At 45.3% G+C, this 15,563-nt stretch overlaps 1 protein-coding gene across 2 annotated transcripts in view; it reads left to right on the top strand.

Moving 5' to 3' along the window:
• CLGN (calmegin) overlaps nucleotides 1-12,972 on the top strand; it is a 91,338-nt gene extending 78,366 nt beyond the window's left edge. Inside the window, exons 12-16 of one of the 2 annotated variants that reach the window (XM_084627411.1) lie at nucleotides 498-617; nucleotides 851-992; nucleotides 4,165-4,242; nucleotides 10,673-10,782; nucleotides 12,070-12,972. In XM_084627411.1, the coding sequence (XP_084483537.1) occupies nucleotides 498-617; nucleotides 851-992; nucleotides 4,165-4,242; nucleotides 10,673-10,782; nucleotides 12,070-12,150 (531 nt within the window). In that variant the 3' untranslated portion in view covers nucleotides 12,151-12,972. The remainder of the gene's footprint in view (nucleotides 1-497; nucleotides 618-850; nucleotides 993-4,164; nucleotides 4,243-10,672; nucleotides 10,783-12,069) is intronic. The other variant, XM_084627412.1, reaches the window with a different exon arrangement.
• The last annotated feature ends 2,591 nt before the right edge of the window (nucleotides 12,973-15,563 follow it).

Below are 15,563 nucleotides of genomic sequence, written 5' to 3'. Positions count from 1 at the left end.
CTAGGGAACCTTTAGCTTGTACCAGTAGGGTCTACACAGACCAATTTATGCACAAAACCACACCTCCATAGAGCACATTACCCTGCAGTGTAGATGAGTCCTAAGAGTTCTCCTATTGCTCAAATGGTAGATTCCTGGCCTGTGCTCTCAGTGCTTGGGCTCCCAGGCCTATCCCACTCATGACTATGTATTCTGGATGTGTGTGGCTGCTGTTTTCTTACACCTGCAGATCTCTAATGGTGCAAGTTTACAAAATTTTGTCGCTTAATATTTAATAAACAATATTCTTGCCCTTTAGAGAGAGAGTGTGTGTGCTTGCAACATTATAGCTGGTAAAGAAAATGAAAAAAAACCCCTAAATTCCCAAAAGAGAAGCCTTTTGCAGGATGTTAAAGATTACCAAATGTCTTTACAGTACTTTGAAAAATGCAATGAGCTATATAAATGCTACATCACTTTATTCAATATAGTGATTCGTTCTTTGTTTCTTTCTGCAGCCTGGTATGTTTAGTCAGTTGGTGACTGCTGCAGAAGACCGTCCATGGCTTTGGGTTCTTTACATCTTGACTTTAGCACTGCCAGTAGGGTTGGGTGTACTCTTCTGCTGGCCAGCCAAGGTAAAAGAAAAATTGATTTTATTTTCACCTTTTTTATGATAATAATTTGTTTGACCTTAATGCCCTCTAGCAGCAATACATTTACGTAATTGAAAAATCACTTACAAATAAAATCAGTTGGGTTTTATCTTAAATCTTAGTTTTAATTATATGCCTTTACAAAATCCCCCCAAATTAGAAAATAAATGTTAGATATCTGTTGTTTAAAAATGTAAATGATTAATTCGTTATAGAAAATAGAAGAAGACATTGACTACAAAAAAAATGATGTCTGTAAGCCAGTTACAAAGGGAGAACTAGAACAAGAGAGAGGGGAGATAGATGATGAAGCAGAATTGGAAGAAGAAAAAGAAAATGAAGATATTGCTGAAGAGGGTAAGCTGAGCAAACAAATTGTGGTTGTAGACATGTCAAAATTCAAATAGCTATAGACTGTTTTTCCAGGCAGATTAATGCCAGTTGTTAAAACCAGCTACTGGAGAGTAACAGGACTGGAGAAAAACCAATGTTCCATTAGTATAAGTAATTCTTTGAACATTGCCGGCCTGGAGTCTACTCTATGTATCTTCTTTGACCTTTTTGAATAGCTGTGTCTGCTGGGGCTGTATGCACACCTTGCCTCTGCCCTTATGCCATTCTTTTCTCCACCCTCGAGCAAAGTGCACAGTCCCAACTGCCCTGCGGTTCCTTCTGATCAACCAAGGCAAAAAGCAGGAATGCTACAGGGTCTTTTGATCTTTCATCAATCAACTTCCTTTACGAGAGAGTTTTTAATGCTTCTAATATTTATATTTAGTTAGTTGTGTATAATGTTAGGCTTTATACCTCTTCTGGATATTTGGTCTCTTAAGATGCTATTGAGATGTTCCCACACCATTTCAGATCTAAGATGACCATAGGCAAATCTGTGGCTTTAAGCTATGCTTCTCCTATGACGCTTCGTCCATCATCGCTAAATGAATGTGGTGTTTCTCCTCCCTTGGGGAGAAGCTTTTTCCTAACTATTCTATGTGCAAATTGTTCTCACGCACACACAATCCTGGAGAGCTGCCTTAAACTTCACTTTTTATGAGGGTGTCGTCTGCTGGCACTGAACTGCCTTGGAAGCCTGCACAGATCTCAGTCTCATTCTGCCGAGTCAGAAACCAGTAGATCATCAGGCCTTGAAACACTTTGGCACTCGGACTTAGCTAAAACATCCCATGCCACTGGATTCAATAGGGAGAGTGTTAGCAAACCATTCTGATACCTTTTCACTTCACAGTACCATTCCTCTCACCCAAAGTTGTATATAAGAAGAGGGGTCAGCTCCTTCCTTGAACACGGTCTTGACGTCTGTCAAGTTTGTTCGGAAGACTAAGCCTTCCAAAGACGTTCTCTCAGTATTACTCTTTTCTCTCCTTACTAAGGAAGTAACAGTCAAGAGGCAAGTGATTGTCAAATTGCGTCTACACTAGTGTCTGTACCCTCTGGATGCCAGTGTTTTCTGGCATTAGTGATTGACCTCAGTGTCAAATGCCTTACCATTGGCCACCCCTGCATAAGATGGATGCTTCAATATTGATAGCTTTTGGTTGTGTTAGTGATTCGGTACAGTCTGTGGCTATACCTCAGCATCAGACGCATTAACTGTCTCCATGCCACCTATACTGTTGTCATAAGCATTAATCTCCAGTCCAGACCCTCTGGCATTCTTTCTATTCTTCCTCTTATTTTGGCCCATTCACTGTCATATTCTTTGCCCTTGAATAAAGAAGCCTCCCTTGCTTCTCCATTGCGTGCTTCACTTTACTGTATCCTAATGGAGTTCATCTTGGAAATCAGGGGCTACTGGAGCCTACTTCACTGCTATCAGCATAGCAGTCTAGGATTCCTGAGTTACAGTTTCTTTCCATCCAGTTCAGGTGATGCTGCATTTGTGTGTGGGCTCCCTCTTAGTAAGAGTTTCTCTGGGCACCCACCTTTTTCCTATGAACCACCGGCACTTTGGGCCTACTGGGCATTTTGCATTGTTTTTATTAAATAAATTTTAGTGCATCTCTTGCTTTTTATTCTTCTTTCCTTTTCCTTTATCTCTTTCTATATCTGTTTCCTTCAGTCTGATTTTTTAAATTTGTACGTTTTTCACTGCAATGTTCACTTCCCTACTTTATTCTTTTCACATTTCCACTGATCATCTCCTTCCTTCATCTCATTCTTTTCTTTTTCCCCTGTCTATTCCTGTCCTAGAGGAGAATAGTTCAGCCTGCCAGCATCTCAAAATGCCACCAGGAATTTAGAGAAACAAGGTGGGTGAGGTAATATTTTATTGAACCAACTGCTGTTGGTGAGCGAGAGAGACAGAGCTTGAAAGCATGTCTCTGTCACCAATAGAAATTGGTCCAATAAAAGATATAACCTCATCCACCTAGTCTCTCTAATATCCTGAGACCGACATGGCTACAACTACACTGCATATCAGGGATTTAAGCAAACCAGTACAGAGCTCACTAATCATACTCCGCCCGCATTGCTTTTTCTAAGACTAGAGCAGGAAGAGTGAGCTGAACACTGATCGCCCCCGCTCCATCATGTGATCTCTGCTAGTAATCCTATGGGAATGGCCAACTGCCCTGCAAGTCCATAGAAATGACTCCCCTCCTAAGTACATTCACAGCAGCCCAGTTCAGGCCTGTCCTACATAGTTAAACTCATGAGATGTGACTTCATACGTAATATCATGATGATGAAACTTAATTTAAAGATACAAGTAAAATAATCATATTTCTCAGACTACAGATTTCATACTGTAAAAATAATCTCTATCTATTAAACTTCCAGGATTTTCAGCGCGTTGTAGTGTGATGTTTCCCTTCAGCAGAAAGGAGATTAATTTAGTGGTAAACCGTCTTAATTCTTAAATCTGCATTAATCCTTATGCACTGAATCAAGCTGTACAACTCAGAATGCCATTCAAGATTTTTTCTGGTTTTATTCTGAGGAGGTTCAAAATATTACTGAAACATTATTAAAAGATGGATCTTTTTCTGATAGATGACTAGCATTATCAAAGTAGATTTTGGACTGAAAGTGTAATACATGTGGCACCAACTGCAAAGAAAAACTAACTTGAATCACAAAACTTCTTTGATTAACTTGTTTAAGAATTTTGTCTTTGGAATGGCTGTTTACGGTCAGTACTGTTACACCAAGGAGACTCATTGGATCCAGTGTTAAAGCCTAAAATCCCAGTAGTAACTAAACACATACTAAAGAAAAGTCTTTTTTTTAATTTCTAGACATGCAGTCTATTTAAAGGTCTTTAGACAACTTCTGTGCTTTCTGACAGGAAAAAATAAAGGCTTTGTCATACATCTCTCCTTTTCCCTGTTCTTTACATGAAACTTATGATTCCACTTACCAGGAAGAAGCAGGCAAAAAACCTATTAATCAAGCTCTCATACCTAAGAGAAGGTTTTGTTCCCTTTACATCATTCTTTTGCCTCTTCATGCCTGAAAGCGTGGAGCACGTGGCTTTTGCTTTTCCCTGATTCTGTCTTTCCTACAGAAAGAAGACAAATTGAGGAGAAGGAAAAAGAGATGATAAAGGAGAAAAAGAAGAAAGGAAGGAAGGATCCTCCCTCAGGTACTGAGAAAGGGAAATAACCTGGGTCAGGGCTTGGAAATGGCCTCTACTCCTTCCTTCTCTTCCTACACCTTCTTGCTGATGTTAATACTTCATGCTGATGGGCAGCAACTCCCATGCAGAGATGTAAAAGGTTTTCTATCAGACTACTTCATATGGAATCTGCAACCATAATATAATTTACTACTAGTTTTTTACTTCTGATCTTGACCACAGCTGTCACATCTGCAGAGTCAATATCTGCCTCTTTGTTTCTGGGTAGAGAGTATGATGTTGATTTGACCTATGAAGTCCTAAATCTCCTGGGATCTGCCTATGGGAGAAATTTCCTGCCCCTCCATGCAAGACAACACAATTGTGAACTGCAGAAGCGTTTGAAGTAGACCTCCTCAGTTTAAGGGTGTGTGTGGCTGCTGACAGGACATTATCTCTAAAGGGGCTCCTCAGCTTTGTGATTTGCTCTTTTGTTACTTTAATGAGATGTTTCTGTGGGGCCAGTGGGTGGTGGTAACTTGTTTTGGCCACACATCCCCTAGTTTGCCCTCATTCCTCTGCATGGAGCTCCTGACCCCTAAAGAGGTATCCAGGGAAAGGAGGCAACTCTGCCATGGAGGATAAGGTGCATGTGCAGCTTTTAGGGAACAATTAGATCCTTATTTATTAGGTAATCAGTAACAAATAGTACATTGTCCTGTTTATTCAGTTTCTGGCAGTTGCTACTTTTGGTTTTTTTTCTATTATTTTTAAGTGATGCTAGTGCTTCTGCAGAGTGCTGGATTGACAGCACTAAAAACTGAAGTATTTTTGACAGAATGTCAACACTGGTGTTTTGCCACACTATCCTGACCGTTATATAGCTATTTTGTTAAGTCAACATCTCTACGCCTGCATCTATACCAGGAAAACTAGGAAATGTTGTTTTCTATTGGTATTGTCTCTACTGTTGGTAGCACTGGTAGAGATTATGGTGCAGACGGATCGGGTGTTTCTACCACCATGTCATCTTTCCTTGCTCTGAATAAAAACACTTAGTACCTGTTAAGTGTTAGGTGCAAGATTTGCAAGTCGTTTAAGCCTCAGACCAAAAGAGAAAGGGACATTGGGCTCCAGACCATCTTGATGGAGTCAGCACTGACCCCGACCCTGGCATGCCGCTCCGAACCAGTATGTGGCACCGCAGCGTCGGTACGTGGTGACCCTCCAGTGCCATTGACCAGTCGGCACCGCTTCCCATCCACGGGGCATGCCAAGAGGGCCAGGAAGACTCCCTTTTTGCAGTGGCACGGAGGGAAGTCTGGGACAAAGGTTAGAACCATGTCAGGCAGTCCTCGATCCCCACCGGGCTCCAGGCCTCTGACTCACGTTGAGTGGAGAAGCCCAGCCCCTTCGGAACAGGGCTCTCCAGATGCCGTCCATGCCTGAAGCCCTCCAGGCAGCCCGGGACATTATGTCCACCGATGTCAGTCCTGTGCACCAGAGGCAAGCCACCGCTGAGATCTCTGCAGTCGCCTCCAGCCTGGTACCAGTCTTGGTTGAGGGAATGTTCCCAACGTCGATCACCGCCCAGCAATCGCTCAGGGCAGAGTGTAGGTGGATCGCCCTCAGTGCCGACCAGACTGTCTGGCTGGATTCCGTCCGGCTGGGACTCGCGGCACCGCTTGTCCTCAAGAAAAAGGCAGAATGCAAGTACTTTGTACCCGCTAAGGGACATGTATACCCACCTGGTGCCCAACTCCCTGGTGATCAAGTCGGTCAACCACAGGGAAAGGCAGGGTCATCCAGCCCTGACCCAAAGAACAAAGACTCTGAGACTGGACCCTTTTGGAAGGAAAGTTTATTCATCTTCGAGCTTCCAGTTACAAGTGGCAAACCATCAGGCTCTCCTGGGCAGGTACAAATTTAATCTGTGGGGCTCCCTGCCCAAGTTTGAGGACTCCCTCCAGGAGCGCAATAGGAAGGAGTTCAAGGTGCTAGTGGAGGAAGGGGCAACGGCCACTAGGGCATCCCTGCAGGCAGCCTCGGATGCTGCAGACACAGCCATCATGGCTCCTGCTCTCTGGGCTGTCCAGTGAGGCGCAGTCTTCCATGCAGGATCTCCCGTTTGACGGGAAAGCTCTGTTTGTGGAGGAAACAGATACAAGGCTCCATGGCATGAAAGACTCCCGCATGACCCTCCAGACTCAGGTTTTGCCAGAGCCAGGACATAGATGCCTAAAGTTCAAGCCGCAGCAGACTCCTGCCCAGGCCGCCCTCCCGAAGTATGAGGCCGCCCATGAGAAGCAGTGGGACTATAAGAGACGCCCTCCGAGGCAGTTTTGGCCTGCCCCCTAGCCTGAGTCCTCCAAGGGCAAGCAGGTGGGAAAAAGGTGTTTTTGACGGGACGCTCAGGGGCACCCCACCAGTCCTCATCAGGGATCCACCCCCAATAAAACTTCCCTTCTCCAACCGGTTGTGTGCTTTCCTCCCAGAATGGTTGCGGCTAACCTCGGACCGATGGGTCCTCAACACCATCTCCCGGGGTTATGCCCTCCAGTTTACGTCCTCCCTCCACCTCCCTTGGGGGACCCCTCGCACAAAGCTCTGCTCGAGCAAGAAGTGGGGTGGCTCCTAGGACTAGGAGCGATAGAGGTGGTGCCTGAGGAGTTCATGGGCAAGGGGTGTTACTCCCGTTATTTCCTTATCCTGAAGACCAAAGGGGAGCTCAGGCCCATCGTGGACCTTTGAAGTCTGACCAGTACATGCTGAAGCTCAAGTTCCACATGGTCTCCCTGGCCTCCATCATCCCCTCCCTGGATCCTGAGGACTGGTATGCTGCCCTCAATCTACAGGACGCGTACTTCCACATCCACATATTCGAGTGGCACAGGCACTTCCTCTGTTTCGGGTGGGACAGAATCCTTACCAATTCACGGTCCTCCTGTTTGGTCTGTCAACTGCCCCCAGGGTGTTTGCAAAATGCATGTCAATGGTAGCGGCCTACCTCAGATGGTGGGGGGTCCAGATATTTCCCTATCTGGATGATTGGCTTGTCAAGGGCACCTCTTGATTGCAGGTGAGGGATCACGTGGCGCTCCTCCTGTCCACATGCACCACCTTGGGCCTGTTGGTAAACAACACCAAGTCCACGTTAGTCCCGGTCCAACTCATAGAGTTTATTGGGGCACTCCTGGATGCAGTGTCGGCCAGGGCATCTCTCCCCCCAGACAGATTCGAGACCCTGAAAGGTCTCATAGACTCGGTCACAAGGTTCCCGGTGACAACAGCCAGTTTGCCTACAACTCTTGGGTCACATGTCGGTGTGCACGTACGTGGTCCGTTACGCCAGACTCAGGATGAGGCTCCTCCTGCTCTGGTTGGCCTTGAAGTTCTCCCAGGCTACGGACAGTATGGACAAGGTCCTCACCCTGCCAGACTCTGATCACCTCCCAGTGGTAGTGGTCCACCCCAAACAACATGCTCCAAGGGGTCCCGTTCAGGGACAGGGCCCCGTCTTTGGAGCTGGTGTCCGATGTGTCAGACCTGGGCTGGGGGGCCCATGTGGGGAACTTTCAGACCCAAGGCTTGTGGTTGGCTCGAGATCTGACCTTGCATATAAACATCAAGGAGCTCAGGGCGGTGCGGCTGGCGGGTATGGCCTTCAGCTCGCACCTGGAAGGCAAGGTAGTCAGGGTCCTCACGGACAACACGGCCTCAATGTTCTATATCAACGGGCAAGGCGGGGCCCAATCCTCTGCCGTGAAGCCCTTAGGCTGTGGGACTTCTGTATAGCCCACAACATCCACCTGAAGGCCTTCTACCTACTGGGCACCCAGAACAAGAGGGCGGATCGCTTGAGCAGGGACTTTTCCTCGCACCACGAGTGGTTCCTCCACCCGGAAGTGGCCCACCAGTTCTTCCGAATGTGGGAAACTCCTCAGGTGGACCTGTTCGTGACTTGGCAGAACCGGTGATGTGCCTGGTTCTGCTCTGGAGGGGCCTGGGGAGGGGTGCTATCTCCAATGCCTTTCTCCTGTCTTGGTCAGGCCGGCTTCTCTATGCCTTTCCCCCCATTCTCTCTAATCAGCAGGGTCCTGGAGAAGATAAAGACGGACAAGGCCCGGGTCCTCCTGATTGCCCCGGCATGGCCCAGGCAGCTTTGGTACAGGACCCTCACAGGTCTGGCGGTAGATCCGCCGTGGCCGTTGCCGCTCCGCCCGGACCTGCTTTCTCAGGACCAGGGCCACTGCCTCCACCCCAACCTAGCAGCTCTTCACCTCGCGGCATGGCTGCTCAGTGATTAGGTGGAGAGGAAAGGACGTGCTCAGAGCAGGTTCAGCGCATCCTCCTCGAAAGTATACTGCCCTCTACTCGCCATGCTTATTTGGCAAAGTGGTCCCAGTTTTCTAGGTGGGTGGCAGTGTGACGAAGTGGGACTGTTCTTAATATTTCCTCTGAATAGTGTGGGGGTGCCTCAGTTTCCCCTCTGAAGTTCTTAAGTATCTAGGTGGTGCGATAAGGGTGTATGATCATTGCAGAGCCCTAGAGGGCATGTGTGTGCAGGAGTCTGGACACAGAGAATGGCCGACACCCTGTTTCCTGGCCACTGATGGCCTGGGCCCTTCCCCCCCTGCCAGGTGAGAGCTAAAGGGTTGGAGAACAAAGAAATCCGGTGACCTCCTGGCCCCGGAAAGGAACAAAGCCCAGAGGAGGAGGGGCTGGAGGGAGTTTCAGTTTGGGGCTGGCTGGGACATGGAGTGAAGGACGTGGTTGTCTGGCTCACTGCCCCCCAAAATGGACTCAGCTGAGGGGTCCTGTTCTCGGCACCTGTAAGCTCTGTTTTAGACCATGTTCCTGTCATCTAATAAACCTCTGTTTTACGGGCTGGCTGAGAGTCACATCTGACTGCGAAGTTGGGGTGCAGGACCCTCTGGCTGAGCGGACTCGCTGTGGGAAGCGCACGGAGGGGCAGAGGATGCTGAATGCTCCGAGGTCAGACCCAGGAAGGTGGAAGCTGTATGAGCTGTGTGTCCTGAAGACAGGCTGCTCACAGAAAGGCGACTGCCCCAGAGTCCTGACTGGCTTCATGGGGAGCAGTTCCAGAGCATCGCCCAGGGACTCCGTGACAGGCAGTCCAGGGTGTCTCCCTGGTGACCGCCCTGATACAGCTTGTCCTTGATTACCTCCTCCACCTGAGGGCCCAAGGCCTGGTGCCCTCATCAATCAAGGTGCACTTGGCAGCCATATCAGCCTTCCATTTGCCAGTGCAAGGGCACACGGTATTTTCCCATGCTATGACTGGCCGGTTCCTTAGGGGTTTGGACTGTCTTTTTCCGTATTCTAGACCCCCGGTCCCGCAGTGGGACCTAAACCTGGTGTTGGCTCATCTCACGGGGTCCCCGTTTGAACCACAGGCCATGTGCTCCTGGTCTCACCTCTTGTGGAAGGTGGCCTTCCTGGTTGCAATCACTTCGGCCAGGCGAACTCTGTCGGAGTTGTCTGGCAAGAAGGAACTGAGGATTGGGGGAGTGCACAGCTCCCCTTATACCGTGCCAGGCAGATGCCACTCCAGGGGTCTCGGGGGGCGCTCCCCCCTATGGGTACTGCTAGGGGAAAAACTTCCAGCACCGGTGCACGTGGCGAGCGCGTACATCTATTGTGGAATAGACACGAGCAACACATCTCGAACACCAGTTATGGAAAAGATAACTGTCTTTTTCACCCACATAACTGTAGTTGGAGCATTTGTGCACTGGATGTACACCATATGTGATAAGAATGAGTAGGCCCTATCGATCTTGAAAGGTGTGTTGTGGGGGGCATTGATCATCGTTGCAGTGGAGGTATGTCTGCAGGTTTTGCATCTGTTACGACAAGGTCTGCTGCTGCTTTGTGTTGGTGTGCCCTGGTCTGGTGGAAGCTTGCTTGTGATTATGAGTTTGAGGTTATTTGAAGGCCGGAATAGAGGGTTTGGGAAACCCATCAAGTATGGGTGGTAACTGTTTAATGATACTGTGTATAAAAGCCCATAATTCCATTGTCTGTCTCATGAACCATCGAATCTCTGTTTTGGACTGAAATTCCATTTGCTGAAATAGTTGGAGATTAAGGAGTAGATTTCTCCTTTTTGTGTCAACAGTTGTTTGCAGTTGCAGTAAATGTTGCTTGAATGTCTAAATACATGAATTGCTGGCATAAAAAGAGGCTAGGTTGAAATTGTCAAAATTGGGTACTAAACTTTGACAGTGGATCTTATACTAGTTGATGTTAAGAAATCTCTACCCCTGGTATCAGGGGTTTGTTAGTTTGAACAGTTGCATATAAAATGGTCCGTGTTAAAATTTGAAATTGTCTGTTTTGTTTATATTTTGCTTTAGCAGTGTATTTGGTTTTCTCACTTATCTTTGCATAAAATAATCCATCTACTGAGTCATTGTGTTAATCTCTGCTCTAGAAGGTGAAGGTGAGGGTGAAGATAAAAATGATGAAGAGGAGAATGAAGCTGCAGAAGGAAATCAGGAAGAAGAAGGTGACCAATCAAATAAATGTGGTTCCGAGGATGAGGTAAGCTACTCTAGAACTGCAAATAAGATTTGGAAATAAGCACAGTGGGGAAAAAGCAGGAATTTGATTGTTTCACAGAAATATGTTTTACAGGGAATATAGTGACCACATTCTTCTCTCCCCCTCCAATTTATCCATAAAAGAGAAATGGATAAATTCATGGAGGCTAAGTCCATTAATGGCTATTAGCCAGGATGGGTAAGGAATGGTGTCCCTAGCCTCTGTTTGTCAGAGGGTGGAGATGGATGGCAGGAGAGAGATCACTTGATCATTACCTGTTAGGTTCACTCCCTCTGGGGCACCTGGCATTCATTGGCCACTGTCAGCAGACAGGTTACTGGGCTGGATGGACCCTTGATCTGACCCAGTATGGCCATTCTTATGTAAAAACCAGACCCCCACCCATGTACTAATTTAGATGTTTTCTCTATTTATATTAGTTTAATAATGTATTTTATTATTTCAGGCATTAGAATTGTATAGGCTTGTAAAATCTGTGGTTACAGCTTCCCCTGCTACATCCAGCAGTTTTGTAAATGATGATGTGTTCGGAAGCAGCCTGCATATCTTATCTAGTTATTACTAGGATATGCAAGCAATTTTATAATTATGACTAGCTGTTAATATCTAATTCACAGATTTCTCACATAGTTGATTGTCATTGCCAAGACAGTGCTATCGCTCAGGAACTTTAAATTAAAATGACAGGCCTGCAATTGGGTGTAACAGGGAAGTAGGGTTGCAATACATTGGCCGATACAGGAGTTTCCTCCTGGGAGGACTTCTGATACGGTAATTATCTGTTTTCAAATTAAGAAACATAAGTCAGACATCTGTTTTGGCCAGTCTCATGCTGCTTACTTTGTCTCACTGAGTAATGCAGCTGTGGAGTACCTAAAATCTCCAAAGAAAGAAATGGTGGGTAGAATAAGTGGAGACTGTACTTTAAGCCAGGGGGGTGGAGGGGAAGTCACTGCATTCATGACTCTGCAAATTAAGTTGTTTCTTTGGATACTACTGAGTAAATTAGGCAAGAAAAGAAAGAAAGATTTGAGGAAAAAACTTCAGTGTATACTCATCTTTTATATCCTGTTTATAGGACAGGAAATAAAGATTTAAAGCTGAGGAAAGGGACTTTACCATTGTGCATTTTGTAACACTTGCCAAGAGTTGCAGTATTTTATCCATAGTCAATATGATTGGGATAAGGAAAATACCTCTCATTATTGCCATAATTAAATTTAAATTGCCGATTTGAAGAAGTTAAACCAAAATCTTCTATTCCAGATGAAAGAAGCTGATGAAAGCACAGGGTCTGGAGATGGTCCAATGAAATCAGTACGCAAAAGAAGAGTACGAAAGGACTAAGTTATTTCCAATTAGTATTTTTAGTTCCTGATTATAGAAACTTGGTGTGCTATTTTGGTGTGCCTGACAGCATGCAAATTACTGAGACTAAAAAAAAAAGACTGGACTTATCACTACATAGCCTCCTGCTTCCATGTCCAGCCTCTTTGATATTCCCAAACTTAGCAATTTCCTCAAAAAAAAAAAAAAAATCTGTGAAGAGTTAGATGGTATTTTGAATTTAGAATAAAAGTAAAATGGCAATTTGATTATCTGATTTAAAAGATTAATATTCTTAGAAATTAGTTAATATTGGTTGACCGTCATTTAGGCTCTAAACATTTTTTAAAACATGACTAGTAAATGCAATGATAGTATTTTTGCAGCTTTAGCACAAATCAGCTGCTTCCACTTCACCTGAAGTGGAATATAGCATCTCTAGTAGTTCACAGCCCTAAAGAAATGGCCAGTCATTTTTTTTTTCTGTGCAGAGCTAAATATAATAGTTGTTTTTGTATGATAAATATTCAGTGCTAGCAACACATTTTATTGTAAATGATCTACCTTTATAATGTTATGTTTGTGGTCACATGTTCACTTTAGGCATTTGTTACAGTAATTTATTTGACAATGTATCATTCATAGAAACACTGGTTAATAGATAGTATAGCATGTTTTACATTTGAATGCAGAGACTTCACCTCTACTTGAAGTAAAATTGTGTACAGGTGACTTTTTCAAACTTTTATAGTTCTCATGTTTCAAGCCACAATGGCCTAATGCTGGTTGACAAAATATTTGCTAAGTGTACATTGCCCCTTGAAAATAAAATATTTAATATAATCTCATGTTTAACATGAAATTTACTAGTCTTACAGATAAGAATTTAAGGGTTGAGTTTTTATTATAGTCGTAAGTAGCTGGACACTTTTAATTACACTAGGATCTAAATAAACAGCATACTGCAAGAGAAACTTGTTTGCTTCTATCTTATACTTAAAAAAATCAATCAAAATGTAGTTGTAATCACTGGAGATACCACAAAGGTCTTTAAAAGCAGGGTTTTCTGAAATTATTTAATTTATTGAATTTTGTCTTTTGCCAAAGAGAATTTATGCCAGAATTCTCAGTTGTGGGATCTTGGCTTTCTAGACTGAGTTTGGCAGAATTCCTTCTAGAATTTTTGACCATAAAGCAATGAGTCAGGCACTCTGTCTTACACTACCACCCCCTTCACTATTCCAGCAGTTCATCTTTGCTGTTTAAAAAAAAAATCTACTCACTTTGCTTCCAAACCTGAATGGATGTCAGATTCTAGCTCTTTTTTTTATAGCAAAGCCTTTCACAGGATTTAAGATTTTAAACTAAGTTTCTCATTTTCTTTGTGTTGTTGTTTGTTCCTCTGTAATGGGGCGACGACTCGCCGCTGTGGCACGTCCTGCAGGTTGTTCAGGGAATTGGCTCTTTTCAGCCAGGAGCGCCCTCTGCTGGTCGGAGTCTTGCCTGCCGCTGGCTCTGTGCTCCTCCCGGACCCTGGGTGCCCTTCTAGATTAGGGTTCTGCCCTGAAGCATTACCCCTTCAGTCTGGGTCTCCTTTCTCAGGGGAGCCCACAACCCCCCATCCCTCCCTTGCCTCAATGGCTACTGTCAGTCATCATCTAGGCCCCGCTCCCTGGGGCAGACTGCAGTCTGTACCACTCATCATAGGCAATGGCGGTCAGACCAGCTGCCTCTGTCTAGGTCTGGGCTGCTTCTCTGCAGCCTTAGTACCCTTTCATGGGCCTTTACCTTAGCCTGCAGTCTGGGGCTCTGCTGGGCTGGAGCTTCCCAGCTCCCTCTGCCCTTCCCTAGCACTGCTCTGCTCTAGGTACCCTCCTCAGCTTCCCAGGCAACCAGGTCCTCCTCTCTATGTAGCTAGAGTCTGTCTGTCAGCCACTGTCCTGGCTAACAGCCCTCTTATAGGGCCACCTATGGCTACTTCCCCCTAATCAGCCTAGCTTTCCTCTGGCTACAGCCCTCTCTTAAACTGTTTTAAGCCCTTCAAGGCATGGCAGGTTGACCGCCCCCCCACATCCTCTAAAACACTACTTCCTTCAAAACATTATTGTGGATTTCTGAGGAGGTTTTATGGAGCAGCATCTTTTTCTCTTCCTTCCCTGACCTTCTTTCTCCCATTATCCCCCACCCACAGAAATGGAAAACAGCAAGGGGAAGTAAGAGGACAGTAACTATCCCCATTGCTTGACCATCTTGTCCATGAGGCATTTGTCTGGGGGTAAAGGTGAAGTTTCTAGCTTGTGTGCAGCCAAGATCCATATTGAACTGGCTCAGCAGGGGAAAATCTCATCCATGCTGAGCTGGTTGAGCAGAGAGAAAGTAAGCCTACCTCACTAAGACTGGGAGCCAGAAAAGAGGTGATAAGTCTTAATAGCCTCTTCCTGAGCATGGGATCCCCATTCCCACAGCTTCCATATCTGTTCAAGGACAGAATCACTGGGGAAAGCCAGGTTTCCCACGGCAACAGGGAGGCTACGGAGAGGAGGAGGGAAAAGGTCTCCCCTCCTGTGCAGAGACTTCAGACCCCCTTACCTCAATTTTTATTCCTTTTGAGGTAACCAGTGTTCCAAGGCCCGATCTAGAGATTAACCATGTGGAAGATGTAGCTGTTTCAAAGTTGTAAAAGCAGGGTTAGGCTTCTCTGGAAAAGCCGCTCCCCTGAGCAACATAAGTTACAGGAACCTAAACACTGGTGTGGATAGTGCTATGTCAGTGGGAGAGCTTCTCCCACCAGCATAGCTACTGCTTGGAGGGGAAAGTGCTCTCCTGTTGGCACAGAGTGTCTTCACCAGACGCACTACAGTGGCACAGCTGCCTCACTGTAGCGCTTCTTGTGTACACTAGCCCTGAGTTGACTTATGTAGTGTTCAAGTCTGTAGCTTAAGAACCTAGACAGGGTGCACAAACCTCCAAAAATATACTTTATTTAAAAGTGTAATGTTTCTGAATTATTAAAAAGGGATTTTTTAAGGGCTTTCTTGGTTTCCACTCTTCAGTTTTGACTAGGTTCTCTATTAGTGTGGTTTTTAGATGCCCAAATCATTGGGGCCATGATAACTTACAGTTAAACACCAATCTGACATGTTTTGGGTCTGATCCCACTGCAGTTAATGGAATAGATTGGGCCTTTTTTGTACCCACTATGTCATGTTTAGAATACAAAATAATTTGTGTACATCATCATACAGCAATGTAAAGTATTTACAGGAGAGAGATTTCTTTTGGTGCACTTGCAACTTATTCAGGTTAATTACTTTGAGAAACAAAGTTGAGGGAAAGTAGTGAATATGAATTTTCTATTTCTGACTAGTTTCACTGGATAGCTATCCATAAATTTAATTTTAGTACCCAGAGACAACCAGTGTCAGGGCCCTATA

This window comes from Lepidochelys olivacea, assembly GCF_965140295.1.
Source record: "Lepidochelys olivacea isolate rLepOli2 genome assembly, chromosome: 4".
NCBI classification, from domain to species: Eukaryota; Metazoa; Chordata; order Testudines; family Cheloniidae; genus Lepidochelys; species Lepidochelys olivacea.
This window is presented reverse-complemented; position numbering and strand designations above follow the sequence as displayed.